This window comes from Gouania willdenowi, chromosome 13 (genome assembly GCF_900634775.1).
Source record: "Gouania willdenowi chromosome 13, fGouWil2.1, whole genome shotgun sequence".
Classification (NCBI taxonomy): domain Eukaryota; kingdom Metazoa; phylum Chordata; class Actinopteri; order Blenniiformes; family Gobiesocidae; genus Gouania; species Gouania willdenowi.
Genome location: NC_041056.1, coordinates 18731128 through 18756493, shown reverse-complemented (window position 1 = coordinate 18756493; position 25366 = coordinate 18731128). Strand labels below are relative to the sequence as shown.

The following is a 25366-nucleotide window of genomic DNA, read 5'->3' as shown; positions in this document are numbered from 1 at the left end:
GTTTTTCTAGAAATCATCACCTTTATTTAAATCAAAACGACACTCACAGGATGTAAAGAAATAAAACAGTCAATTTAGCTTTTCCAAAGTGGGGAAATTTAACCTTTTCATTAGGATTTATTGTCAAATATTACACTGAAGTGTAATGTATGAAACCACACCAAAATGCACATTAGTTTTTAACGTCCAAGACGTCACAAAAAGTAAAGGCTAAAAAGGTTTGTAGTCACAATTTAAAAAAAAAAAAAAAAAAAACAGGACTATGAGAAAGAGCATTTGTGATACATAAAAACTGATTCTGCAACTGACTTTACAGAAACATTTGAAAACATCACAGTTGTGTGTACATGGAATATTACATGGACAGCTTTGTCGCTCTCTACAAAGCATTGGATCCTGAGTGTGAGTGCTCAGCCGTACATGTCTTCACGATCTGCGTTGTATATTTCTCCCTCCTGCAGTGAAGCAAAGTTCAGGAAATGTGACGGCCGATGAACTTCGTGGTAGAACTCTTTTGGGTTGGCCAGCTGCAAGTCATACTTCATGTTGGGGTCATGGCGCACTCCTGAAGAAAGAAAAAAAAAAAAACAACACATGGCAGAAATTGATGAAAACAACAAATACAACAATATTGAGTTGAAGTTTGTAACATCAAAGTTTTAGTCGTGATGCAGTAAAAGAATGACTGAGATTAAAGGGAAAGATCACTGTATAAAAAACAAATCCATGCCACGTCTTAACCAACAGCTATTGTGACATGTTAGTTAATTTGGTTGAACTTAATTCAAACTGACCCATGAAGTTGTAGTTCCAGGACACCTGGCCAGGAACCATGAAGAATCCAAGGAAACGATCAGAAAGCAGCATCTGCACCCTTTCATAGTGAGACGGGAGGTAACCTTTGGGGTTGTTTCCCTTGTCTGTGTTCTGTCGACCCCATTCATAGCCACTGGGGGTCAGCTTGTAGGCAGTCAGTGTGCACGAGCCTGGTGTGAAGCTAGAAAGAAAATAAATACAAATATGCATTTATGGATCGTTTAAACCTCAAGCATTGAGATTAATGGAACACAGCTAAACTTGAAATAGCTAAATTCACAATTTTTTCTCTCACCAAAATCTTTGGGTGAGTAATGCTTAGATTTCAAGTGAAAAATTATCTTTCAAATGTGAAGTAGAAGTTAACAGCATTTTGTTTAACTTCTGTAATAACAGGTCAAACAATGCCAGGATAAATCTCATCTACATTAGTGCTGACAGACTATAAAACCTACCTGCAGGTGATGATGATAGTCTTCTCTCCATCCCAGGATGGATTATCAGCCATGATCTTTGCATGCGTGGTCACATCCTGTGGGGAAAGCTGTGGCGACTCATTGGGCTGCGTGTGTATCCAACCAAGAGGCTCCATTTCCTGTTAAACCAAAAAGAATTGAAATCCATTCCCTCTGAGATTATTACAACTCATAATCCAGTGTCTCTGCTCTTATGTCTTACCTTGAGGTACTCGTGTCCTGGCAGCTGGTTGGGCAGATGGACCGTCTGGTGTGTCCCCCACTGAGGAACCATGACAATGCAGCGGATCTCCTTCACCTGTGGGTTGTCTGGAGGGCTGGTCCCATACAAGTATCCTGCAATCTAGAGCCAAACAGCGACTGTCAAAATATCTCATTTGGAAAAAAAAGATCAGAATGTTCCTGAAGCAGAAAGTTTTGATCCAACAAGTAAGGTAAAAAAGAAACCTGAGCTCGAAGATCTGAAATGCAGATGAACTTCTTGAGGACATTTTTGGGCAGGATGTAGGTATAACCCGTCTCCTTGATGTCATCAGATGACACATAGATGTGGTTGGTTCGAAGATGGAGGTTGGCAGCAGATATAGCTCTATGAAGAAAAAAAAAAACATTGTGACGTTTTTATTAGATGTCAGCACTTAACCCTTAAGGTTTTTTTAGTCTTAATGACCCGAACACTGCTCCCATACCGGACTCTCCACTCAGTCTTGGAAGAGAAGGTCTGAGTCTCATAGTTGGAGGTGGTGGAGGTGATGATCTCATCTCCGTGTTTGTTGACAGTGCGCGTCTGTGTGGCAGTGAGCTGAGACTGTTCTTTCGTCTGCTTCTCGATCTCTGCAATCTGTTGACGCTGTTGAGAGGGAGCTGAGATCTCCATACCCAGGATGATGTCACGGATCTCAGACTGGGTCAGTGAGGCCACGTTCACGCTGCACGTAGAGAACAGGAGCACTGACATTTTACAACAGGTTTCATCTAATTGCTCTCGTCTAATGCGTAGAAAAATACCCTAATATATACAAACTGCAATTAGAAAAATGCTGCTTTAGCTGGCTGAGCCTTTTTTGTTTATTTATACGACCAATGAGGGACTTGACGATGCTTACTTGTTCTTTTTGCCATAATCAGCCAAAATCAAGTCCTTGAGTTGCACCTCCACTTTGATCCATTCCTCATCTGTGAGTGTAGGCCAAATGTGATGGGGCTCAGTGATGGTCGTTTTGTCAGGCTTCAAAATCACCTTGGCTCGATCATTATTGACATGAAGTGCTCTGAGGATCAGGATCAGTCGAGAGAAGGCCTAGAACAAAGAAGGCAACCAGAATATTAGTTAGTTAGTTATTAAAGTTAGATTAACAAAAAAAAAAAAAAAAAAAAAGTCAGGTCTTGTGACTGATGTTACAACTCATTCAGTAATCATTTTTGTAGCTTTGTTGCTAACCTAGAACTTAAAAAAGAAATGAGGCTTACTGTGTATGAAGAGATGGTCTTCAGCCAGTCATCGTAGAGGTTGAACAGAACCATCTGTGGCTCTGTGGCCTTCAGGATCAGATCTCCAAACTTCTCCACCTTAAGACAGGCCTGGAACGGCAGCTGGAGTTCTGAACCCTTGATCACAATGTTGGGGAAGTCGAGCAAGTGAACCTGCAAAGAGAAAAGACCCATTTCAGAACTGGAGGAGCATTGTGGGATGCCATTATGTTCTCGCTTGGTGTTTTTTTAGGCTTGATAGTAAAGAGAGGATATTTGATGAGTCTTACCTCGAGAGGGTCCAACATGCCCTTCCTGGTGACAATAATTTGTTTTGGCTGTTCTTCCACAGGGAGAGAACGGATCAGAGCAGCAACTTCTTCTGCAGTTTTCCATTTGGCCAGCTACACAAATAAACAAAGAATTAGGTTAAAGAGACAAAGTTTGTTTGGTCTTGCTGTACTAAATACCCTGAAATTTAAATTCTGACTAAACAAACTCATTGCTGTACCTGTCCAAGACGTTTCTGTCCAGCCCACACAGATGTGTGGATGATCTTGAGGAACAGCTGACCAGTTCTGGGGTTGAAGATGAAAATGGCTCCATTGATTGGCTTTGTTGTCAAGTTACCTTCAAAGGTCTGTTGAAAGAGGAAAGAAATGACCGCTTATTATATAAAATACATTTTATAAAATAAAAAAAAACACTATTTACAGCATTTTGTTGTGTGTTGTACGAGGGAACATTTTGAGGTTGTAAAGATAGTCTGAACTATTGAGAGAAAAAATAAATAAATAAATCATGTCCCACCTTGTGAATTGTGACTCTGTAGACGTTAGTGTCATCCACAAACCAAATGATCTGGTTGGAGAAGAGTTCACCGTAGTTCTGAGAGGACAGGTAGGGCTCAGTGGGCTCTGAGGAGTAGAGCTGTAGACCTTTGCGAATGCGCTCCCTCAGCACATACAGGGCAGGGTTGGCCTTCATGATCTTGGCCATGGCCTGCTGGATCAGAGGCTTGCTACCTGGGAACCAGTTCCCATACGCACTATGGAGAAGAAAGGCAGATTATTAGATTTTAGATTATTTTTTCTTCTGATGACTTTTAAAAGCCAGTGCAGCTCCTTTAAAGATAGTGTGCGTGTTCAGTTATGTGAGGGAGTAGTTTGAATACTGTGTCAGGAACAGGAGAACATTTGTTTTCACATTAACAAGTGGTTGTTAAAATCCAAGTAATGCTGTGAACTCACATCTGTAAAGCATCCTACTGAAATAGTTGTAGAAATACTTTTAAACCTGTCTATTTAAGGTACATTTTTATAGCATAAATGTGAAAAATTTGTTCAAAACAGGTTCATGGGAAAAGGTTTCAAATAATCCTTACTGTACATTCTGTACATTCACCAGAACTAACCTGTGAAGGTTGTAAGCCAAATCAATGGCGATGAGTACTCCAGTGGGGGAGGGGTAGATACTCATGTTGTCTGTGGTGTAATCCAGGAATTTGGCCCTTGCGTAGCGCTCAATGTCGTGAGAGTCGTAGTCTCCCCAACGAAGCTGGATGTCGATCCAATACTTCTGTGTGGTTGTGCTATCCATCACATCCCTATTTTAAAAAGTTCAATCATTATTATCAGTTGTTAAAAATCTACTTGAACAGCATCAATTTCACAGCAAAAGTCCTACTTTGAGTCAGCGAGCAGAGATGGCCGAGAAACGTTCCACTTGTACGACGCAAAGAGCAGAATGTCTGCACAGGATGAATTCATTTTGTACGACTTCCTGGGATGAATGGTTTCTTTCTGCACCGTCTCAATCTCCAGAGCATCAAGCTCCTGATCAAACACCTACAATCCAAACACAGGTCAGCTCGTTACACACACAAAAAAGAAGCATTTTATCATTAAAACTAGTTTCATTAATTGTAATGGAAGTACAGAATTAATGATTGTGAAAAGGAAAATCAAATTCATTGAACGTACCTGACAGAGATCCATAACAATGCTCTCGTGTATTTTCTGCCACAAGTGAGCTCTGAAGATCTGAATGAGTGAGATCTTCAAAGTTGGGATTTTTCCGTGCATGAAGATTCCTGTCAAGTCCAGCTGTACTTGAAAACCAACGTACACCTTAAAAAAGAAAATATGTTGTTAGGATGTCCACACACACATCCACATAATTAAACTCTGCAGTTATTGGTACTAACGTTGGCTCTGTTAATGGTGGGTGACCACCACAGTGTGAAGCGACGGTTGGGGATTTGGTTGAGACCAGACCTCTGGGCATTAGTCAGCTTCTTCCACTTCATGGATTCCTCAAAACCACTGGCCTTCTCCCTGTAAACCAGAGAGAATACTGTTTTTAACCCAGTTATAATAAATAACCTACATAATGAAAAATGCAGGTACTTCTTTACCCCTAATATTACACAATTTGCGTTCCTAACGTCAAGTGCTCTCACCAAAAGAGACCCTCCCAGGTAGGGAAGTAAGTGCCTTTGAAGAGCGTGTGCTCAAGGATGCCCTCTACTCCACCAAGAGCCTGGATCATGTCTGTGCGGTAGTTGTTTAGATTCCACAGTTTCCCGTCGTGCCTCTGGTGAGTCCACCAGAACGGATTCTGTTTCAGCACCTGTGATCAAGAACAAACCATTAAAGTAGTTATTATTTAGGCATTTTTCTGGTAATACCACAAGTTTTACACAGCAAGTAACACTAAACTGAACTACTTATTTCCAAATCAGTGTGCATTTAGATAATGCTTATACGTTTAATGATTTACATTGGATTTGTTTTTTTTTACTATATTCTAGAGTTCTTTTAATGCAACATTAGAGTTTACATCATACCTGGTACTGTTTGAAATCCGTCCTGACCCTCCAACCTTTGTCATAGGCCAGTGTGTGTCTGTCTTTCTGGAAGAGTGTGTTGATTCGAGGGATTCCTCTGTCCCATGAATCCTCCAAATCCTCCAAAGTCAAGCGCCTGAAGCAAGGAGGATATGCTATTATACCACTCATCACTTAACACCCTTGTGTTAAAAATCACTAGTGCATATTTTCAGTTGATCAAAAAAGCTTATTGCAGCCAATTTGTACCTGTTTTGGGCAATGGCTTCTTGTCTCTTGAGGGCGTATTCAGCCCAGACCCTCTGAGAGTCGATGAACTCACTCTCCCATGGCTGAATGTAACGATACAAGTTGGGAATCAGCTGATCTTCTTCATGACTCATACCAGACCGGAAATGAGTAATGCCCACGTCTGTTTGTTTAGACCACCTGCAAGAAACACCTTGGTATGAGGCACAGCTACCATATTTTAGCTAAAAAAATAAAATAAATAAAATGTAAATGTGGAACCCACCGCAGGTCAGACTGTGGGATGAGGACGTGACCCATGGACAACATGCCAAGGCCGCCCAACTCTTTGGGGGTGTAGAAGACAACAGGAGGGAAGCGACTGGGCATCTTTGAGTTCAAGCCGATCTTAATACGAGTCTGAATCTTGTTTTCACACTTCACCAGCAGGTCCAGAAGCTCTTGGGTATTTACCACAGCTTCACGGAAGTACGTCATTAGGCCGATTAGAGCCGTGTTCCATTTGTTTACAATCTGGTAGGAAAACAAATGTTTTCATCCTCCAAATTAACTTAAGCAAAAATATTTAGCCTGTAGAAAAAGGTTGTTGGCAAACCTTGGTGAAAGTAGTGGATCCAGAGGCCATCAGGATTTGGCGCACTCTGTTGTGGAATCGCTGCATTGATTCATCGTCGACACGCAAGAAACACTGCGCCGTCCTTTCTTTGGTCACCTACAACAAAGCGAGAGATGATTTATTCTTTAGATTCATCACCTTTTCTACCTATAGAACCTCATGTATGTAAAAGGCTGACACTGTTTATTGACCTCATTCTGGAGGTTCCACACTCCATCCTTGTGAGTAAACTCTTCATAGCTGGTGCGGCATTTGGGAAGGATTCGGCACTCAAAGCCACACATGTTGAAGAGCAGATTGGGGTTGTCTTTGCTGTAGACTGACACAAAGCTGTTCTCCCACTGAACTGTGGTCACAGACCTAGGCAGACGGTTTTTGATGTCCCAGAACACTGCACGTCCACTGGAAGAGTAACATTTAAACAAGTTATGGCTTCAACATCACAATTCCTCCAAGTCCAGGAAAATATGTAGAATGTTTAAGACTTTAACCTAAGATTGACCGGGAAACTCACAGATTCACATCATGCTTCATCAGTCGCATACGAGCATCACGAGGCCAGCACTTCTTGTTGTTGTAGCCCACTATGTTTTCGTTGTTAGGGTCAGGGTGCTCCGTCAGATATCTCTGAATTAAATCCCTGGCTTCATCAGCAGAAAACCTGAAAAATTCTCAGGGAATTTAGTCACTTTTCTCAGTGAGTACATGTGTATATTTAGTTTACAAAACACACAGGTGATGTACCTGAAAAAGATGTGGATGCGGTCGATGTAGCGGCAGTACAGTCGGATCGGGTGAGCACTTTCCGTTGCCGTGTCTTGGAAGCTGAGGAAGTCGTTGGGCATCTGAGGAGGACCAGCCATCTCACTGGCTCGGTGCAGACCCAGGACCAGCAGGTCCATGACCAGGCCGTAATACTGCACAATGAACGAAGCAAACTGGAGGCCCCTGATGATGCCGTAAGAGTTGGTGTGGTTCATGTCCTGTATCAAAGACAAACAAATTAAGTAGCTGCAGGAGTTTAGCTTTTACAAGAACACATGCAATATGTTTTTCACCTTGTAGTTGATGACCACATTGTTCTTGGCCGTCATGTAATCAGCAATGTTGTGATCAACAATGAGACGAAGCAGTCTGTTCAGCAGCGTCAGATCAATCTTCTCGTACATCTTCTCATAGCGAGACTCCAGCATCACGTTGCACTCTCCCTCAGCCGTCTCCCAAACATCCTGCAAGTTGTTGATGCCTGAGGGGAAGGTTCAGGTTATTAAAAAATAAAAATAAAAAATTACCTGCTTGTACAAACAGAATCTAATATTTAAATATAGTATCTACGCCAACACTGACTAAATGTGCAACTCATAATAAATTAAAACAACATGCATGTTATGACTCTAATCCTGACCTTGGCACCACTTGTAAACCAGCAGTGGTGGTGGTTCTGTATCAGCTGGTTTGATCCAGGGTGGGAACAAGCGCCTCTTGTCTGCTTCATACCACAGGTACTGGTCCAGGTAGGCATCTGTGATCTTCTCCAGAGGCTCCACATCATAGACTGGCACCAGGTGGCTGTACAGGTCCATGAATTCAATACCCACCTGTAAACAAAAAAAAAAAAAAAAAAAAAAAAAAGAACTGAAACTGGCAAGCAGCTTGTTACAATTAATTTCTATTTATTCTGTAAAACCAAATGTTTAATGTGACTTGTGAGATAAATGATTTTTGCAGTGTCACAACGCTGACCTCTTTGAACGCTCTCTGAGTGAGAAGGTGACGTTTGATCCTGGACAGAGCCTCGTGGGGATTGTCGTAGGCCTGTTCGATCAGACCCAGCTCCTCCCTCTGACTCTGGTTCAGTCGAGACTTCACACTGTGGAAACAAAAACCAACTGAATGTTGTACCAAAAACTTTTACTGCTGCAATGCTTTTAGTAAATAAACTTGTTTTAGCCCATTTACCTGTAGGCTTCTTTTAGCCTCTCGAGGGCGAGAATGAGCAACTTTGTGTCATGTTTGTAAGAGAGTGGAGGGAAAGGAATTGGGGAGAACCGCCTGCTCTCCAGCCAGTGCACAGTGGTGGTATAAATTGCCACAGCCTCCTCAGCAGTAATGTAAGGACCGTCCTACAAACACAAAAAGTGAGTTTACTAAAAGCACATGAGTTTGAACACCAAAAGAGATATTCTTATATGGCATAAACTAATGTCTGAACAGTGAAGGGGCACAACTGTTTGAACAGGGCGCAATACAAACAATCACTATTCATTTTTATATTCCTCCAGTTCTTACGCACGAGCAAGCAGACCAATGCAAGTGCGCCTTTGTAAGAGGGAAAACTTGAAATATTCACATTTAATCTATCCAATATGCAGAGCAGATGAACAAATTCACTTAAAATTAATATCATTCATAAGCATATATGGACAAAACACAAAAATCTCCTAAAATTAACTAAAAAAAAGGGCAGACTACTGCTTTTAATGCATAACACATTTTTCTACAAACAAATCTCACCTTCAGGTAGTTGTGCTGTCTCTCCTGCTCTGCTTTCAGGTACAGACGGGTCAGTCGGCCCAGATTCTTCTTGCACACGGTCTTGTCGACAGTTGCTCCACGACGAATCCTTTCCCGGTTGTAGTGGGCTGTGTTGGTCCACCAGTCGGCCTTAGCCTTTACATAGCGCAAGATCATGTTCTCGATTGGAGTAGGCAGCCCGGGCACCTGGAATGAGAAGAACACACATCACAACAACATCAGACTTTGAATAAAAATCATAACAAAATAATCAGTTGCAAATAATTAAGTTACATTTACAGTCAGTCTTAGAAAATAACAGACTTCTGCCTATAAGCAGGATATCCACAGTTAAGCATGAACACCCAAACTTAATAGAAACATTATACCCAAGGTATCAGAAGAACTTCTGGACAAGTCTTAATTATTTTTTGGTCAAAACAAACCCCTCTCCTGCACAGTACAAAACCTGATAGAAGCACTAGTAGAATAGAATCACTGACCTTCCATGGGATGTTGGCTTTCCAACACCTCCAGGATTCACTGAGGTGCTGCAGGATGGTTCTGGCCTTGTTCTGTTTGATTCCCTCAGGCATCATATCCAAGATGTCGTGCATCACTGCAGCTCGCAACTCCAGGTCAAAATGAGACTCTACACGCTGTTTGGTCACAGTCTTGGCCACACCCTTGGAGTGACGTCCTGTGGGAGTGGTCAGAACAAAGCTGCTGTTAATTATTTTAATGTAACCTTCATTTTTCAATAACACATGATGAAAATACACAGAAATGGACCTTCAAACTGTCGGGCCAGCAGATTTCCCAGCCACCTCTCTAAGAGAGGAGTGATGCCTCTCATGAAGAACAGCCATACCCTCCAACCAGGAGCCCAGAAGCCACAACCAGGCCCTTTGCCCACAGGACCCTGAGAGAGAGAGAGAGAGAGAAAGAGAGAGAGAGAGAGAGAGAGAGAAAAAAAAACGAGGCAAAAATCAATCCACAAGTTACAAGAAATTTGTCTTCCTTCCTTTTTTTTAATGTCCTTTATCGAACTTAAAAATAAAAAAAATAAATAAATAAAAAACTTACAGTGTTAAAGCGGTAGTAAATGAGATGCTTCAGGTCTTTGCACATCCTGATTTGCCTCATCAGCTTGTACTTGTAGCGGTACATCCCCGTCAGCTGACCCACATGAGCAAAAATGTACTGCAGCCCATCAGACAACTGAACACAGAAACAAAGCTCGGTGATTAACCCAATGTGAAAGCACTTCACAGTATTTTTCAACTCAATTAAGCATTTCTGAGTTTGTTTATTTCCTCATTAACACATTTCCTTTTGTTTATGCAAAAGAAACAGTTCTGCATTACAGTTAAGAATACTGGTACCTATCCTGAACCTGTAAATGTGGAAAACTTCAAAAACAGACAGGAACTTTGTGAAATAACTGCCAGTCCTGTTCAGTCTTAGCTCATTCATTCATTCAGTGGTTGCCTAAATGTTGTCCAGGACTAACCTGAAATGCATCAACATTTCCAAGTCTGTACTGTACATGGCTGTCCACCACCAGCTTGCTGAGACGCAGCACCTCTCTGCAAAGATGGAAGGCATTCCCAAATCTAGACTTCTTTCTTTCCTGTGGTAAACAAATAACGGCAGAAGAACAACAGTAGTGATAAGAGACGTTATATGATAAGGGAGACTTATAGCAGTAAAACAGAGGCTCAGATTGGCATTTCCACTGAAGCTTGTTCAAAAAATGTAAAAAGTCACAAAAGGAATTTACCTTGGTGGTCAGCGTCTTGACAGGTTTCAGGTTAAAGTTGTAGTCCAGATGAAGGTAATTGAGGTTCTTTCGGTGGATCAGCAGATTGAGCATGTTGTAACCCTGCCTGCAAACCTGAAGACCAACCTCCACCCAGTCCAGTTTAGTGGACTGGAAGAACTTTGTGGCTTTGAAAGAGCGGAAAAGATACCTGAAAAAAAAAGAAGAGAAACACTTAACAGAAAAAAATGTTGGTTTGAAAAATAAATCATACGGACTCATTCCGTATTTATAACTATTCTATTATTATTATTTTTTTTAGAAATAAGTGATGGTGCACACCTTTTTTTCTGGGCCTTAGGTGGTCTGTGTTTCAGAGCGTTGAGTACGTAGTACTTCAGCAGTTTTTGGTAAGAAACGCGCACCTTCACTGGCTGTCCCGCAGGGCAATGTTCACGGTACCTGGATAGAAATGTATAGCCTACATTTAATGTGCAGCACTTCAAACAGAATGCTGAAATATACATTTCAAAAAAACACTGAAGCATTTGAAGAATTCAGATGATTTAGTTCAGCTTTAAAACTGATAAATTTCGCACCAGTTTTTAATCAGAGGGATGTCAATGGCGCGTCTTGTACGTCCAGATCTGAGGTTAAAGGGCCTCGGGGCCCAGAGTAGAGCAATTCCATTGGCTGTGTTGTCTGTGTAAAGCGGGGTTTCTTTGAGGAAGGGCTCCACATACTCAGGAAGCTCAAACTCCTCATCATCATCGGGCAGAGGCTCCTGACTCTGAAAGAAAGAACAGGAAAGTTATTTTAAAAATCACAGCGACGTGCAACACCCAACTATACTAATAAGCCAACATGTCAGAAGTAAATAACCACCCTTCATTTGAGAAGAATACTTTTTTTTTTATCTGAACAGAGACTGGAATACTGCAGCTGCAGCTCAGAGAACTCTAAAGGTCCCTGCTCAGTTTAATATTCCTCTAGTTCTTACGCACAGGCAAGCAGGCCAATGCAGGTGCGCCTTTGTAAGAGGGTTTTTACACATCAAACTTTAAACATGAAATTCCATTTCACTGTTGATTGTGTGCTTAATAATGCCAAGTCAGCATTCAGGAAAACTGACCTTGACAGAATGTCTGTGTGAAATGGGGTTAATGAGCGGGTCAAAGTAAAATGCTGGAAGATCTGGATCCTCAGTCTTGATAAACACCACGTTGGGGGTATGATACCTGCAGAGCAAACAATAAAAATGTCTATTTTTTATGCTTGTAAAGTAAAGCCCAATGTATTTGTACTTTACAATTATTAAACGTGTACATGCATTTATGAATTTCGTAATTGTAAGGCTGTTACCATGTAAGATGGACATGATGGGGTAGGTTGTTGTACAGGTATGGAAAAGCGATCTTGTACTCTGTGCGGATTGGCTGTCGGATAATGATTTTGTTGATGTCATTGAACTCGTTCCAGTCTTCATCCCTAAAACAAAAGAATCAGCTGAGACACAAATCTCCTCACTTCTGTTGACATTTTTAGCAAAAAAAAATATTTCAACGTGGGAAAAAAACGAGACAACCCGCTAATACACAGAAGAAAACTACTACTACTTTCAGTTATCTTACTGAAGATTGATGTCTCTGACGAGCGGTTCAAATTTCGGACCACCGGGAATGGCCATGTTCAAAGCCTTGGAAGTGAAGAAAGCTTTGAGGTCGAACAAGTAGAAGTAATTCAGGTCCACCAAGTCTGTGAGAAGCTGATTGGCGAGACGATAAAGTGTGGACATCATGGACAAAGTGAACTGCCAACGACGATATGTGGTGCCATTCACAAACCTGTGTCCGAGACACAAGAATAAGGTTTCAGATCATTTTGGAAGGTAAAAATCAAAAAGAAATTTCAAAAAGGATTTTACGGCTCACTTGGTTGTGTCTTTGAGAGGCTGGTGTTCATAGAACCATTCCACAACAGAAGAATCTTCCTCTGGGTCGAGCTCCATCTGGATGGCCTCTAGAGGTTCCACGTCCAGGATGTTGTCAGCATAGTCCAGGGGAGGCTCCTCATCATCAAACGGTGGGAATCTCATCCGCTTGAAATGACGGCGATCACGCTTTTCACGACGCATCATGATCCACATTGCGCTGGATTTACAAAAGGGAAAAACCTTAGGATCATGCATATTTCGAATAATAAAATTCTTAAGTTTTTACATTGAAAACTAGTTTTCCAATTTAACAAGCTTAAGAGACAAAATAATCTCTCCATCTCACCCCCACTGGGCAATGTAGACTGGCTCTATGACCCAGGGGATTTCATTCACAAAGGAAATGGCTCCAGTGATGTGGTAGAGCACAGGCACGTCTCTTATCTGCTCCCAAGGCATAGGCATGTTCTCAAGGAGTTTCAGCACAGCATGAGGCATGTACTTAAGAGCCCTGTAAAAAAAAAAAAAAAAGTAAAAAAGATGCAATAAGAACACAACACACAGCATAATGAGGACAATCAATATTATAAAGGTGGGATTTAGAGTTGACAGTGGAAGATGTCTCCTCATGCTGCAAGTTTGTTTCAGCCTTTAAAAGGTGTTGTGTTTAACCTTACCCGAGGTACACTCTTTTGTCATGTCGAAACTTTCTGTTGGTCATATCTCCATGGTCCCTGATGATCTTGCGGACATGCTCGGGAGGCATGTCTTCCTTCTGGGCATCAACAAAGCCAAACTTCCTCTTCTCCGAGTAGCGCTTGGCCTGCAATTGCTGCCATTTTCTTGCTATAGGGTTGAAAAGCAGTTAATACGCAAATTAAACTTTAATAAACATTTTGGGAGATGTCCAAAAGAAAGAACTTGGCTCAATAGAGAAAAAAGCCACACCTTTTTCCTGTAGTTTCTCTTCAGACATGAAGTCCGGTAGTTGGACCGGGGGTAGTACCCCAGGTGGCATCGCAGGAGGGACTGGCATGTAAGGAAAGGGAGCAGCCATGGTGCCTCACTAGGGATGGGAGAAATAAACGATACGTCTTCATTCAAATATAGTAATCGATGCAAACAATTTCATTAAGTTTATTGAAATGGAAAACTACAAAAAATTATGTAGAAATACATTTTAACAGATTGACAAATATTAAAAAAGCACTATAGTACTTGAGCTGCTGATCTTGTTTATTATATAATAAATTGTATATAACATTTAGAACAGCCCTTGTTGATTAGTATGTTTATTATATTATGTAACAAGCATGGATGCTGCTATTTTGACACTATACTAACCTGTTCTAAGTGGCCCTCTGCTGGTTAAATAACAGGTAAAAAGTTAAATGTGTCTCCTTTTTCAGAATGCAATTGCTATTAAAAATAAAACAGCAATCCATCAGTGGTGTGGAAACAAAGAAATGCTGTGGGAAAAACTACATCTAGAAGCATTGATTAAAAATCGAATCGCAGTCCCTATAGTCGTAATTGAACCGTCAGGTGTCTAAAGATTCCCACCCCGTGCCTCACCAAACAGAAAACCCACAAGATCACTTAAGAAACATGACTTGAGCATTAAAATAAATTGGCAAATTACTCTCCCAACATGGTTAGTAAAATCTGACACATATGCACAGTGGGAATGAGTTTGTGTAACAGAATGTCTAACATGATATTTATATGAGGGAAAAAAAAGGCAACACATAAATGAACCTGAAGTTGCTAGGGTAATTTAGAGAAACATGTCACAAATACAGTAAATAAGGAAGTGTCAATTGATACAGAAAAGTAAATATATTTTTTTCATTTTAACATATTTAACAAAGCAAATTCCACCTTTAAAAATACATTTACATAAAGCTTAGGTGGCAAATTCGACCTTTAAAAAATACATATACATCAGAATCAGAATCAGCTTTATTGGCCAGGTACAGTTTAGAACAATACGAGGAATTTGACTTGGTAGTTGCAGCGAAAGAGTACACATCAACACACTGGACCAGCCATTAGCTTAGGGCTTAAATAAAATCAATAATAATAAAAAATAAATAAAGTCACGTGGTGCACCTATCATGTCTTCTAAACTAGGTCAATTTAGATGATACGTTTCCGTATTAATAGCCAATAAATAAACTTACAATAAAAGTAGCCCTTTACTTCTGTCAATCAAACAGACAAAAAACATTTAAAAGGCATTCCTACTAAATTGATAAGGAGCATATAATTTTAAGAGAAACTATAGTCGTTGCAGAAAGTAACCAATATTATTAATGGACATAAATCAGAGATGAAAGTTATGGGTTCGCACTTTTAAATTTAAAACATAATTTTGCTATTCTTTCTATAACACTACTCTATTATCAATGCAATAACAATGAACGCCTCTACACTGGAGAGAAAAGAACAAGTCGTTCTACACACTGTTAACTTTAGCTTTCACATTGTCTGTATTTAGCGTATACATTTTCTTTTCTTTTGTGTTATTGTTTATTCTTTATTTACTTCTCCAGCAAGTGACAGATTGTATTATTGTGCTTTTGTACCCTGATTTAAGATGTATATGTATTGTTAATGCAAAATAATAGTTAGCTACAAGCAGTTAGCTTAACGCGGCTTCTTCAAAGCTCGAAATAAATTTAGCATCACTCATTATGGCCAAAATCCCAAGTTTGTGATTAAATCCGTAAACAAATGCTCTAAGAATTATTATCGTGTATTAAAATGCGGAATAATGAATGGCTAATGCACGGATGATTATGAATAAAGACCGCGTTAAACGTGGAGGACGCGCTGAGCTAGCCTGAAGTGCTAACTTTAGCCGAGCAGCTAACAGCAGCAGTGAAGAAACACTAGCACAAACCTGTTAATCTGCACTCCGAGGACGTTGAAGATAGTTGAACAAAGCCTGGACTTGTGAACGCAATAAAACCTACAACAACATTTCTGTGTGGAGCCCAAAAACTCCGTTCAAGAATCAGTTTCAATGTTTTGTGGTTCCGTCTTCATACAACAGCATCACGCACAACCAACGACTGCTGCCACACGGTAGACGCAGCACGCACCGCAGCCGGATTAACAGACCACAGTTACGCACTATTTACGCAATTGGACCGTTCAGTGAAGCTATCCTTACGTTCAAAAAATACGCAAACGTTAAACGAGCGCAATTGTTAAAGTACCCGGATGTTCCAGGTTAAGGTGCACTACTGCCTCTTCAGTGTCGGAGTAACAACAGCACCCTGAAACCTTTTGTTTTCAATTTTATTTCTTTAAATTAACAAAGAACGACCAAATCACATCAAACGACATTGAATACCAATGATAGAAATTTAAAAATGAAACCAAAATAAATCAGAAGTCACTTAAAAAACAAATTTAGAGGTTTAGATTCAGAATTCTATTATTATTTATTATTATTAGATTGAACAATATTTTAAAATATTTCTCATTCAAAGAATGTACGGGGAAAATTACCCCCCCCCCCCCCCCCTTTTTTTAATTTTTCAACATGAACTAAAAATTTTGCCAAAATATTTACATAAATACTTTATTTTCAAACTAAAGTTAATTAGACCAGACTCAGTTTTGTAATGAAATCCAAAGTCTTTGTGTGCAGTAAGTTTAACAGTCTCACATTGAATATCGCAAAAATAACATTTACTCACATTAATATTAAACTTTTGATGCAAAAAAAATCATACACAGGTTTATCTATCTATCTATCTATCTATCTATCTATCTATCTATCTATCTATCTATCTTATATTGTTTTCTATGGACTGCTACAGCTATCTTCCCTGCTTCTTTCCCCACACTTTTAATTTGTTAACAGAGTGATTTTATTTTGAAAAAAAAGGACTTTGAAGCGGAAAGGGGCGGATCATTGTCGTGCACAGTGTGCAGCTGCTTATGTGTTGTTTCTAAGTACTTTTAAAGTTTTCCACTGTATTGGGTGCAGAATGGCGACAGGGGACGATGTGAGGGACAACGTGAAGGTACCCGAGGATCGCATGCATTGGATGTTTGTTTGTTTTTTCTTCAGATAACAGAGGTTTATATAACAAATGGAGAATTTATATAAGCTCAATTCAAGATAATACGAATATTAATCACCAGGTTGAAAACACATTCAGGCATTCATGTTGATGTTTGTGTGGCTCCTGCAGAAATACTACGGAAGCCGATTGGAGTCTTCAGATGATCTGCAAACAAGTGCCACTACCTGCAGTCTGCCCCGATGCCCCATGCCCAACAGTGTTCAAGAAGCTCTGCACCAGGTCCACCCGGAAGTGACCAAGAGGTACAGAAAGGCTCAGAAAACCTGAAGGTTCCTCCATGAACATGTTTAAAACCAGAGCTAATGCATTCAAGCTAAAGTTAGCAATGTGGGGGTGAGCTACAGAAACAGCCATTTGGCTGTGCCTCTTGTCATTTGTTTAATAAACTCATTAAAGGATCACTTTAATCACCAAAATGTTACACTTTTTTTTTTTTTTTTTTTACATTTATCTGTAAAGAAAAAAATGTTCCAGTAGAAAATGTTGATGATAGTGCATGTATCTGTGTTTTTATTTGGATTTTGTGGTGTTGCAGGTTCTTTGGCTGTGGTCTTCCATTCCCAGCCAAGCTTGATGGTTGCAGGTTGCTGGACCTGGGCAGTGGCTCAGGCAGAGACTGTTATGCCTTCAGTAAACTGGTTGGAGCTCACGGTCATGTGACAGGGATCGACATGACAGAACAGCTGGTAACTACATACAGCTGTTCACAAGGTGTTTGGCCTGTGTACTGTTTCTCCTTTTACAGCTATTAAAACCCAGGACCAGTCAATTAGCAACAGTTTATATTAAGATGCTTGTAATAAGTCTCAATAAGCAGAAATTCATTTCTTGATAAGGCCTTATTAAATTCTTATTAGCATTAATTAGGCTATATGTGTTACTAAAAAGCTTCAATGTTATTAAAACATTGAAACGGCTTGTAATAAGCAGTAATTATATGTTAATGAGCACCTTCATAAATGCTTATTAGCATTAAGTGTTAATGAAAATGATTCATAAATATATGTATTACTGTAATGCTATTTAATCAGTAAGTATATGTTAAAAAGCCTCTTATAATAAGTCAGTTTTATATGGCGCTTTTCAAAATAAAATTCAAAGATGCTTTACAGGAAGCAGTAATAATATAAGGTCTTATAAAGAAGCTCATTAACATAATTATTATTACAAGCAGCTTCAATGTGTTAATAACATTAATAAATATATTAATGAAGCTTTTTTTTAACACTTAATGTTTATAGCCTAATGAATTAATGTTAAAAATAATTTATTAAGGTCTTAACCTTAAATACTACTTATTAAGGCTTATTACAAGCACCTTAATATACAGTGTTACCAATTAATTTTTGAGCATGTCTAAAACCCATCAAGTAAAACACAAACACACTGTTAGCATATTTATTCCTTTATTTTCTACACAAACACATTTCTTAAGAAATAACTTATTTTATTAGCAGATCTGCACTGACTTTTCTACCTCTAGGTCACAGCCTCTCGTCAGCATATTGATTATCACCAGAAGAAGTTTGGATATGAGAAGCCAAACGTTGCATTTGTTGAAGGTTACATGGAGAAGCTTGGTGAAGCCGGCATCCAGGATGACTCCATGGATGTTGTGATGTGAGAACACAAAGAAAATATAGATGTGTACACGTTATGCAACATCAAAGAAAAAAAAAAAAAGAAAGAAACTCATCACTGTTTCCTTTCTCTATAGATCCAACTGTGTGATTTGTTTGTGTCCTGATAAAAAAGCAGTGCTGCAGCAAGCATACAACGTCCTTAAGGTTAGTAAGCAGAAATAAAAAAGAAAGAAAATGTAGCAAGTAAAAGTGGTGTTCAGAGTCTACATTTTGTTTTCATAACAGGAGGGAGGTGAGCTTTACTACAGTGACATGTATGCCAGTCAAGTCATTCCTGATCACATGAAGCATGATGCAGTCCTCTGGGGTAATAAAGTATACACGAATATTTCAAATTTAAGGGAGAAAAAAGTTTACAGCCCAATAATAATTCTCCGTCACCTCACTGATCCTCTGCTGCAGGGGAGGGAATGGCTGGCTCTTTGTTTTGGCAGGACCTCATCACACTGGCCCATAGTGTTGGGTTCAGCACTCCTCTCTTAGTGTCAGCAAGTAACATCGTAGTCTACGACTGTGAGCTCAAAGCAAAAACAGGTAACAGAGTAACACAACAAGGAATTCAACAGGATTTACTTTGATGCTACAACTGAAGGAGTTTCTCGTTTTCCAGGTGACATCAGGTATGCATCAGGCACTTACAGGATGTTTAAACTGCCCAGAAACGCAGTGAAGACCAGAGCAACTGTTACCTACAAAGGAACCGTGGCAGACTTCCCAGATCAGTTGGACTTTGATTCTTCTCACTGCTTCAAGGTATCAAAGTCAGCGTTGAATCACACCAATAAATCTAAATCTCAACAATCAAGAATAGCTCATTAACTTAGGCTTAGTCATTAATGTATTACAAAGCATGCAGATGTGGTTTTAGTCATTGTTTTTTGTTCTATGCAGACAGATGAGGAAGTGAATGTAGATGGAAAGATGGCTGCAATCCTTCAGAGTTCCCGTTTCTCATCAGATTTTAAAATCAAACCATCAGACGGGGAGTCGTGCTCTGAGCCAAAATCCCAGGTAGCTCAGCCCACACTCAACGTGACATTAACATCCAATTACAATGATTTCATTTTTTTTTTTTTTTTTTATGCTTCGTGTTTGGTTTTTTTCAGTATTGCCACCTCAACCCGTTTCTTCTGGCTGACAGACTGGGATTCTGTGTGAAACAGTGCTCCAAAACATGCAAATAGAGAGATCCTCAAACAACTATATGTATTTACAAAAAAAAAAAAAAAAAAACTGTGCCTTTGATCATTTCAAATCATTTCTAATCTAAAACTCTTTTATCATATCAAAGGAATATGGACAAAAACAGGTTTGACTTCACACTTTGTGTTAATGTAACTAATGCAATAAGTTTTCTCTGAAAGGTTAACACTTGTATTGCAAAAATGAATTTAATAATTAGTTTGAACATGTATAAATCACAGTAGGTTTTCATTTCAGATATATGGGAACAGAAAACCATCTTGTTCATGCTTTTTCATAACCCAAACTTGCAAATAAAACGAGCCTAGAGATAATCTGTGCTCACTTCTGTAATAATTTGTAGAACCACAAGTGTGTAAACATTTTTAAAAAGCAGGTAAGGAAGAAATATCTCAGGAACTAGCATGTATCATAATTAATATACTCATAAGAAATTTTAAATTTGCCTCATACATAACTGCAATATGTTTACAAACAGGAGCTGATACAATGGGACAGTTTAATATAAAGATCGACTGCAGACAAATAATATAATCACATTTTAATCCAGTATTTATTGAAATAGCTTTCTTAAATATGGATTAAAATAGTCTCAGACTTGTCCTCGTCTTATTCAGGTAATCTCCTGTTTTGAATAAATACTAGAGCTAATCCAGGTCTAAATGAAGATTTAAATCAAACCCATCCAGGGGCAGGTTTTACTAAGGATTAAAGGCTGAAAGCTTCAAGGTTACCTTTGGAGACATTAAATATCCTTGTATTAACTTGCATGTAACCTTTGATGTGGACTAGACATAGAGGGTTTAAATTGTATTAATAAAAACTACAAAGAAAGCCAAAATGCACTTTGAAATGTGTTTTTAATCAACAATTATGAAAGAAAACCATATCCATCAACATTATAATACTTTGATTGTAAACAAACTACAGTGTAAACAATTTTTCAATGTGACTCCTGCCATTGACTGCCCCACTCCGCCATATCAAAAAACCTAATCGCATTGTTTTAAATTTAGTCCATCTGGCTGCAGGTCAAAAATCATTTTGTGAATTTGGAATTTAGCGTATTCCTTAAGTTCTTGGGGCACTTTTTGCAGGGCAGGGAGCAGGCCTCTTAAAAACATCTCATCCTCAGTCAGAGGAGCTGGTGGTGGTGGAGGAGGAGGGGTAGGTGTCCTGAGGACCTGCAGGATAACCTGCTCCATCTCGTTTTCAGAGACTTCACTGAACCTCTTCTTTGCTTTTTTTCCTTTAAAAAACAAAACAAATTACATGTATTAATAGCTTATGTCACTTTTACTGAAACAAGATCATAAATATATTAAATAGGGTGGGACTTGATTAAAAAAAAAAATCTTATTAACCTGGGGCTTTATAATTAATTAAGCACAATGAAGTTTAGTAGATGAACGAATCAATTAATAAACAGACAAAAATACAGTAAACTAAACAATTTTAATGTCACAATTGTGGGAAAATAAGTTAAAAAAAATATATCAGGCCAAAATTTAACAGCTCTAAGTAAAAGTGCCATCCAAAATTAACTAACCAGTCATTTTGTCGAGTTTGGGCTGCAAACGCTTCTTGTTTGTACCGGAGCTGCTAGCGCTAGTAGCTCCGGTGGTGTCTGTGCTCGCTGCGGCATGCTTTGCTTTGAGATGGTACCGGAGGGAGGAAATGCTCCGGTGGTATGCGAACTCTTTTTCGCACACTTTGCACAGAACCACACTTTTATCAACGCTACCGTCAGGTCGTTTCTTGAAATGAAAATGTCCTGCCATTGGCCCTACCAGCGTGCTTTCGTCATGGTCTTCCATTTTTATAGCCTTTAGCCGAGCTCCGGTGGTTTCTGCTCTCACTCCGACATGCTTTGCATTGAGATGGTACCGGAGGGATGAATTGTTTCGGTGGTACGCAAACTCCTTTTCGCACAGTTTGCACAGGACCACGCTTTTATCAAGGCTACCGTCAAGTTGTTTCTTGAAATAAAAATGTCCAGCCATTGGCCCCACCAGCGTGTTATCGTCCGAGTACTCCATTTTGGTATCAATGGCCGAGCTATGACGTCACGTGTGCATCAGTGTAATCGGCGTACCGGAAGGAGAAAAAAAAACGTGCAATGACAAATAGTTCCGCACTGTTTATGAAGCAAACTGTGAAATACGAAACATTTTTGTAACGCGTTATTTTCTTGTAATTAGAGTATTTCCATCGTCTGTCCTCATTCTTTCTCCTCTCCTTTATGTAGGTGTTCCTGAGGCGCTTCCATTTTTTTCTGCACACATCCTCTGACAGAAACAGCGGAAACATAGGGCACCAGTGAGGGGGATAAAAAGCCGGCGGGACGACTACGCTAATGCTATCATTAGCTAATGCTAATCCTCGCTCAGTGCCGACTTTCAAAGATGAAAAATACAGAGATAACGTTTACCTGCTACTCCCATTTGCTCGCTGATTCCCCTTCACGCCAAACCTTTCCTTCTTCTTCTTTTTTGAGGTGTTATGGCGGTTGATAAACTACAGATTAGTGCATTACCGCCACCCATTGGATTATAAGTGAACCAGGATTTAGGAGGTCCAACTAACTTCAAAAAGTAAATAATCCCCCATTACTCCCCGCAGACATGCAGTGAATACCCAGGGGTCCAACCAGGTTCTTCCCTCCACTAGTTTTGCTGTCACTCTCCAAGATGGTTTTAACTTCCTTCCATGTTCCTTCATATTTATTCATTTGTCTGTGCCTTTCACGATTATTTTAATATTTTCTGTTTAACCTGATTTGTGCTATTTATAACATATGCAATAAATATGATTAACCTATATAAAAGAATATGTTCCACTGATATCCTCCTTTGATTGATTCCCATTGTTTTATCTCCTCTCTTTCCCTGCGCTTTGTTTTGCTTCTGTTACAATCTTTCCCATTACCTCTCTCTTCTTTTCCTTTCTGTACTATACTATACCATGCAATGTGAATGCATGATAAACAAGTTTGAAAAACAATACCTACAAAGGAACCGTGGCAGACTTCCCAGATCAGTTGGACTTTGATTCTTCTCACTGCTCCAAGGTATCAAAGTCAGCGTTGAATCACACCAATAAATCTAAATCTCAACAATCAAGAATAGCTCATTAACTTGGGCTTAGTCATTAATGTATTATTTTTTTTGTGTTCTATGCAGACAGATGAGGTGAATGTAGATGAGAGATGGCTGCAATCCTTCAGTTCCTGTTTCTCATCAGATTTTAAGATCCAACCGTCAGACGGGGAGTCGTGCTCTGAGCCAAAATCCCAGGTAGCTCAGCCCACACTCAATGTGACATTAACATCTCATTACAATGATTGAATTTGTTGTTTTTTTTTTCAGTATTGCCACCTCAACCCATTTCTTCTGGATCACAGACTGGGATTCTGTGTGAAACAGTGCTCCAAAACATGCAAATAGAGATTCCGCAAATGTTGTAGAGATCCTCAGACAACTTAAAAAAAAAAAAAACATTGATCATCTTGTCTTTAAAGATTTTCAAAAATGTGCCTTTGATCACTTCAAATCTTTTCTAATCTAAAACTCTTGTATCAGATCTAATATGGACAAAAACAGTTTTAACTTCACACTTTGTGTTAATGTAATTAATGCAATAAGTTTTCTCTGAAAGGTTTGCACTTGTATTGCAAAAATTTATTGGATAATGATTAGTTTTAACATGTATAAATCATGGTAGGTTTTGATTTCACATATATGGGAATAGAAAACCATCTTGTTCATGCTTTTTCATAACCCAAACTTACAAATAAAACAAGCCTAAAAATAATCTGTGCTCTCTCTACTGTGAGGGAGGGAGAAGAGATATACATCTCCATTTTAACCAGAAAGAAAAAATCCAAGAAACCTCACCTTTGAAATAAATTTTTGACGTTTGTATACAAAGGTCTCACAGAGAACCCGCATGAAGACATTATATATCCTTGTATGAACTAATATGAAACCTATGATGTTGAGTAGACATGGATGTTTTAAATTGAAAAAAATTACAAAGAAAGCTAAAGTGCACTTCAAATTGTGTTTTTAATCAACAATTATTAAAGAAAACAATTTACATTAACATAACACTTTGATTGTAAACAAACAATTTACATTAACTTTATAATACTTCAATTTACAAACAATTTACAGTATAAAAAGCTATTTACAAAGTGATTCCTGCAATGCAAAGACTGCCCCACCCAAAACAAAAACCTAATCGTGTTGTTTCAAATTTTGTTTAACTGGTTGCAAATCAAAAATAATTTTGTGAATTTGGAATTTAGCGTATTCCTTAAATTCTTGGGGCACTTTTTGTAGGGCAGGAAGCAGGCCTCTTAAAAACATCTCATCCTCAGTCTGAGAAGCTGGTGGTGGAGGTGGAGAAGGAGGAGAAGGAGGAGGTGTCCTGAGGACCTGCTCCACCTCATTTTGAGAGACTTGGCTGGACCTCTTCTTTGCTCTTTTTCCTTAAAAAAATAAATAAAAAATATATATATATCAATAGCTAATCATGTCACTGTTACTAAAATAAGATCATAGATATATTTTATTGAAACATTAAATGAAGTAATGATGAACACTGTCATCACTGATATACAAAGCAGAAAGCAAAACAACTTGTGTCCTCTGTGGTGCATTAAAGTCTGATTATGAACCTGGTATATATTTCTATATGTATATATGTCTGCACTGATCAACAAACCTCTACTTTCCAATGGTTGACCATACTCTGCGGTCCCGTCTTCCTCCACCCACTGCACCATGTTGCTGCTCGTCTCTCTGGGTGAAACGAAAGGGTCGAGGAAGGACATGAGCGCAGAGTATTTCCATCGTTTGGATGTTGAACCTCTCCGTCTGTCCTCATTCTTTCTCCTCTCCTTTATGTAGGTGTTCCTGAGGCGCTTCCATTTTTTTCTGCACACATCCTCTGACAGAAACAGCGGAAACATAGGGCACCAGTGGGGGGGAGGCCGGCGGGACGACTACGCGGCTAATGCTATCATTAGCTAATGCTAATCCTCGTTCAGTGCCGACTTTCAAAACTGAAAACTACAGAGATAACATTTACCTGCTACTCCCACTTGCTCACTGATTTTCCTCCACGCCAAATCCTTCCTGGTGCGGTCCCCGTAAAAAAAATTGTCCGTGTCATAGAGGCCTGGGTGCAGACACACCGCCACGATTAACTTCGCCTCCATGTTGGAAATTGGTGAATTGAAAAGAGCGGTCTCCGTGCCCCCACGTGACGGCCTGACGTCATTGACAACAAGGAACCTGATTGGCTTTCGTGCCTGCGCGACACGCATTTTGCTACCTATTCCAAGGAGCTTTACCGCCACCTATTGGGCTGGAATTGGAACGAGATTAGGCAGTAAAATCTAGACATGTCCAAAGTCCGTGTCTGGCAGCACGGTTGACCACAGTAAAAAAAAAAAAAAAAGTACAAAAAGCAATTATATATTTCACTGATTAAGACATCCCAAATGACAATTTTTTTTTAAAAAGAAAAAAAAAAAAAAAAGAAAAGACATCCAAATAACATAATTGTGTTTACATGTTTTGAATTTAGAAGTTTACAGTGAGCATTTCATAGTGAATATTATGCAATATTGCATTTGAACTTAAATATTTCTAATATTCTAGAAAGTTGTTTTTCCAGACAGACTTTTTCTTCATTGCATGTGGTCTTCACATATGAAAGGCAGTG

At 39.2% G+C, this 25366-nt stretch overlaps 4 protein-coding genes across 6 annotated transcripts; 1 reads left to right on the top strand and 3 right to left on the bottom strand.

Annotated features, from left to right (window-relative positions):
* Positions 1 to 73: 73 nt before the first annotated feature.
* prpf8 (pre-mRNA processing factor 8) lies at positions 74 to 15785 on the bottom strand. Its single transcript, XM_028464202.1, has 43 exons — positions 15590 to 15785; positions 13633 to 13750; positions 13362 to 13530; positions 13031 to 13195; positions 12683 to 12901; positions 12383 to 12595; positions 12114 to 12239; positions 11884 to 11989; positions 11351 to 11541; positions 11094 to 11213; positions 10773 to 10962; positions 10503 to 10622; positions 10076 to 10210; positions 9782 to 9911; positions 9493 to 9689; positions 8990 to 9196; positions 8435 to 8598; positions 8219 to 8345; positions 7881 to 8073; positions 7534 to 7721; positions 7220 to 7458; positions 6990 to 7136; positions 6667 to 6877; positions 6455 to 6571; positions 6125 to 6372; positions 5860 to 6039; positions 5611 to 5746; positions 5224 to 5393; positions 4969 to 5098; positions 4745 to 4891; positions 4449 to 4609; positions 4177 to 4368; positions 3573 to 3810; positions 3274 to 3402; positions 3053 to 3166; positions 2763 to 2936; positions 2399 to 2592; positions 1982 to 2221; positions 1740 to 1881; positions 1495 to 1635; positions 1272 to 1411; positions 795 to 997; positions 74 to 565 (listed from the first exon to the last, which is right to left on the bottom strand). The coding sequence occupies exons 2-43, from the start codon at positions 13739 to 13741 to the stop codon at positions 411 to 413; spliced, it is 7017 nt and encodes a 2338-aa protein (XP_028320003.1). The 5' UTR covers positions 13742 to 13750; positions 15590 to 15785; the 3' UTR covers positions 74 to 410.
* An 809-nt stretch (positions 15786 to 16594) lies between these two features.
* On the top strand, positions 16595 to 23176 carry LOC114474157 (arsenite methyltransferase). Of its 3 annotated transcripts, XR_003675347.1 has the most exons (12): positions 16595 to 16724; positions 16896 to 17029; positions 17323 to 17473; positions 18271 to 18407; positions 18505 to 18574; positions 18656 to 18737; positions 18833 to 18964; positions 19041 to 19183; positions 19322 to 19441; positions 22625 to 22703; positions 22816 to 22929; positions 23002 to 23029. XR_003675347.1 is itself a non-coding variant. In XM_028464229.1 (11 exons), the coding sequence occupies exons 1-11, from the start codon at positions 16689 to 16691 to the stop codon at positions 23077 to 23079; spliced, it is 1197 nt and encodes a 398-aa protein (XP_028320030.1). In that variant the 5' UTR covers positions 16595 to 16688; the 3' UTR covers positions 23080 to 23176. The 3 variants fall into 3 exon arrangements, 2 of the variants coding, with proteins under 2 accessions (XP_028320030.1, XP_028320031.1); XM_028464229.1 differs by lacking the exon at positions 22625 to 22703 and having other exon boundaries at positions 23002 to 23176; XM_028464230.1 differs by lacking the exons at positions 22625 to 22703; positions 22816 to 22929; positions 23002 to 23029 and adding an exon at positions 19537 to 19685.
* LOC114474158 (uncharacterized) lies at positions 20579 to 22116 on the bottom strand. The gene is made up of 2 exons (XM_028464231.1): positions 21183 to 22116; positions 20579 to 20882 (listed from the first exon to the last, which is right to left on the bottom strand). The coding sequence occupies exons 1-2, from the start codon at positions 21670 to 21672 to the stop codon at positions 20626 to 20628; spliced, it is 747 nt and encodes a 248-aa protein (XP_028320032.1). The 5' UTR covers positions 21673 to 22116; the 3' UTR covers positions 20579 to 20625.
* Positions 23177 to 23817: 641 nt separating the features above from the next.
* On the bottom strand, positions 23818 to 25059 carry LOC114474159 (uncharacterized). Its single transcript, XM_028464232.1, has 3 exons — positions 24728 to 25059; positions 24362 to 24586; positions 23818 to 24125 (listed from the first exon to the last, which is right to left on the bottom strand). Exons 1-3 carry the CDS (start codon positions 24963 to 24965, stop codon positions 23872 to 23874), a joined length of 717 nt encoding a protein of 238 aa, XP_028320033.1. The 5' UTR covers positions 24966 to 25059; the 3' UTR covers positions 23818 to 23871.
* Between the last annotated feature and the right edge of the window lie 307 nt (positions 25060 to 25366).

Coding starts and splice junctions, on each gene's coding strand:
- prpf8 (XM_028464202.1), bottom strand. CDS start 13,741: ATGGCTGCTCCCTTTCCTTACATGCCAGTCCCTCCTGCGATGCCACCT. Junction 3,167..3,273: donor GACAGAAACGTCTTGGACAG/GTACAGCAATGA, acceptor TTATTTGTGTAG/CTGGCCAAATGGAAAACTGC. Junction 2,937..3,052: donor GCATGTTGGACCCTCTCGAG/GTAAGACTCATC, acceptor TTCTCTTTGCAG/GTTCACTTGCTCGACTTCCC.
- LOC114474157 (XM_028464229.1), top strand. CDS start 16,689: ATGGCGACAGGGGACGATGTGAGGGACAACGTGAAG. Junction 18,965..19,040: donor TGAGCTCAAAGCAAAAACAG/GTAACAGAGTAA, acceptor CTCGTTTTCCAG/GTGACATCAGGTATGCATCA. Junction 22,930..23,001: donor GCTCTGAGCCAAAATCCCAG/GTAGCTCAGCCC, acceptor TTTTTTTTTCAG/TATTGCCACCTCAACCCATT.
- LOC114474158 (XM_028464231.1), bottom strand. CDS start 21,672: ATGGAGTACTCGGACGATAACACGCTGGTGGGGCCAATGGCTGGACAT. Junction 20,883..21,182: donor CAAACTCGACAAAATGACTG/GTTAGTTAATTT, acceptor TGTTTTTTAAAG/GAAAAAAAGCAAAGAAGAGG.
- LOC114474159 (XM_028464232.1), bottom strand. CDS start 24,965: ATGCGTGTCGCGCAGGCACGAAAGCCAATCAGGTTCCTTGTTGTCAAT. Junction 24,587..24,727: donor TGAGCAAGTGGGAGTAGCAG/GTAAATGTTATC, acceptor TGTTTCTGTCAG/AGGATGTGTGCAGAAAAAAA. Junction 24,126..24,361: donor TCAACCATTGGAAAGTAGAG/GTTTGTTGATCA, acceptor TATTTTTTTAAG/GAAAAAGAGCAAAGAAGAGG.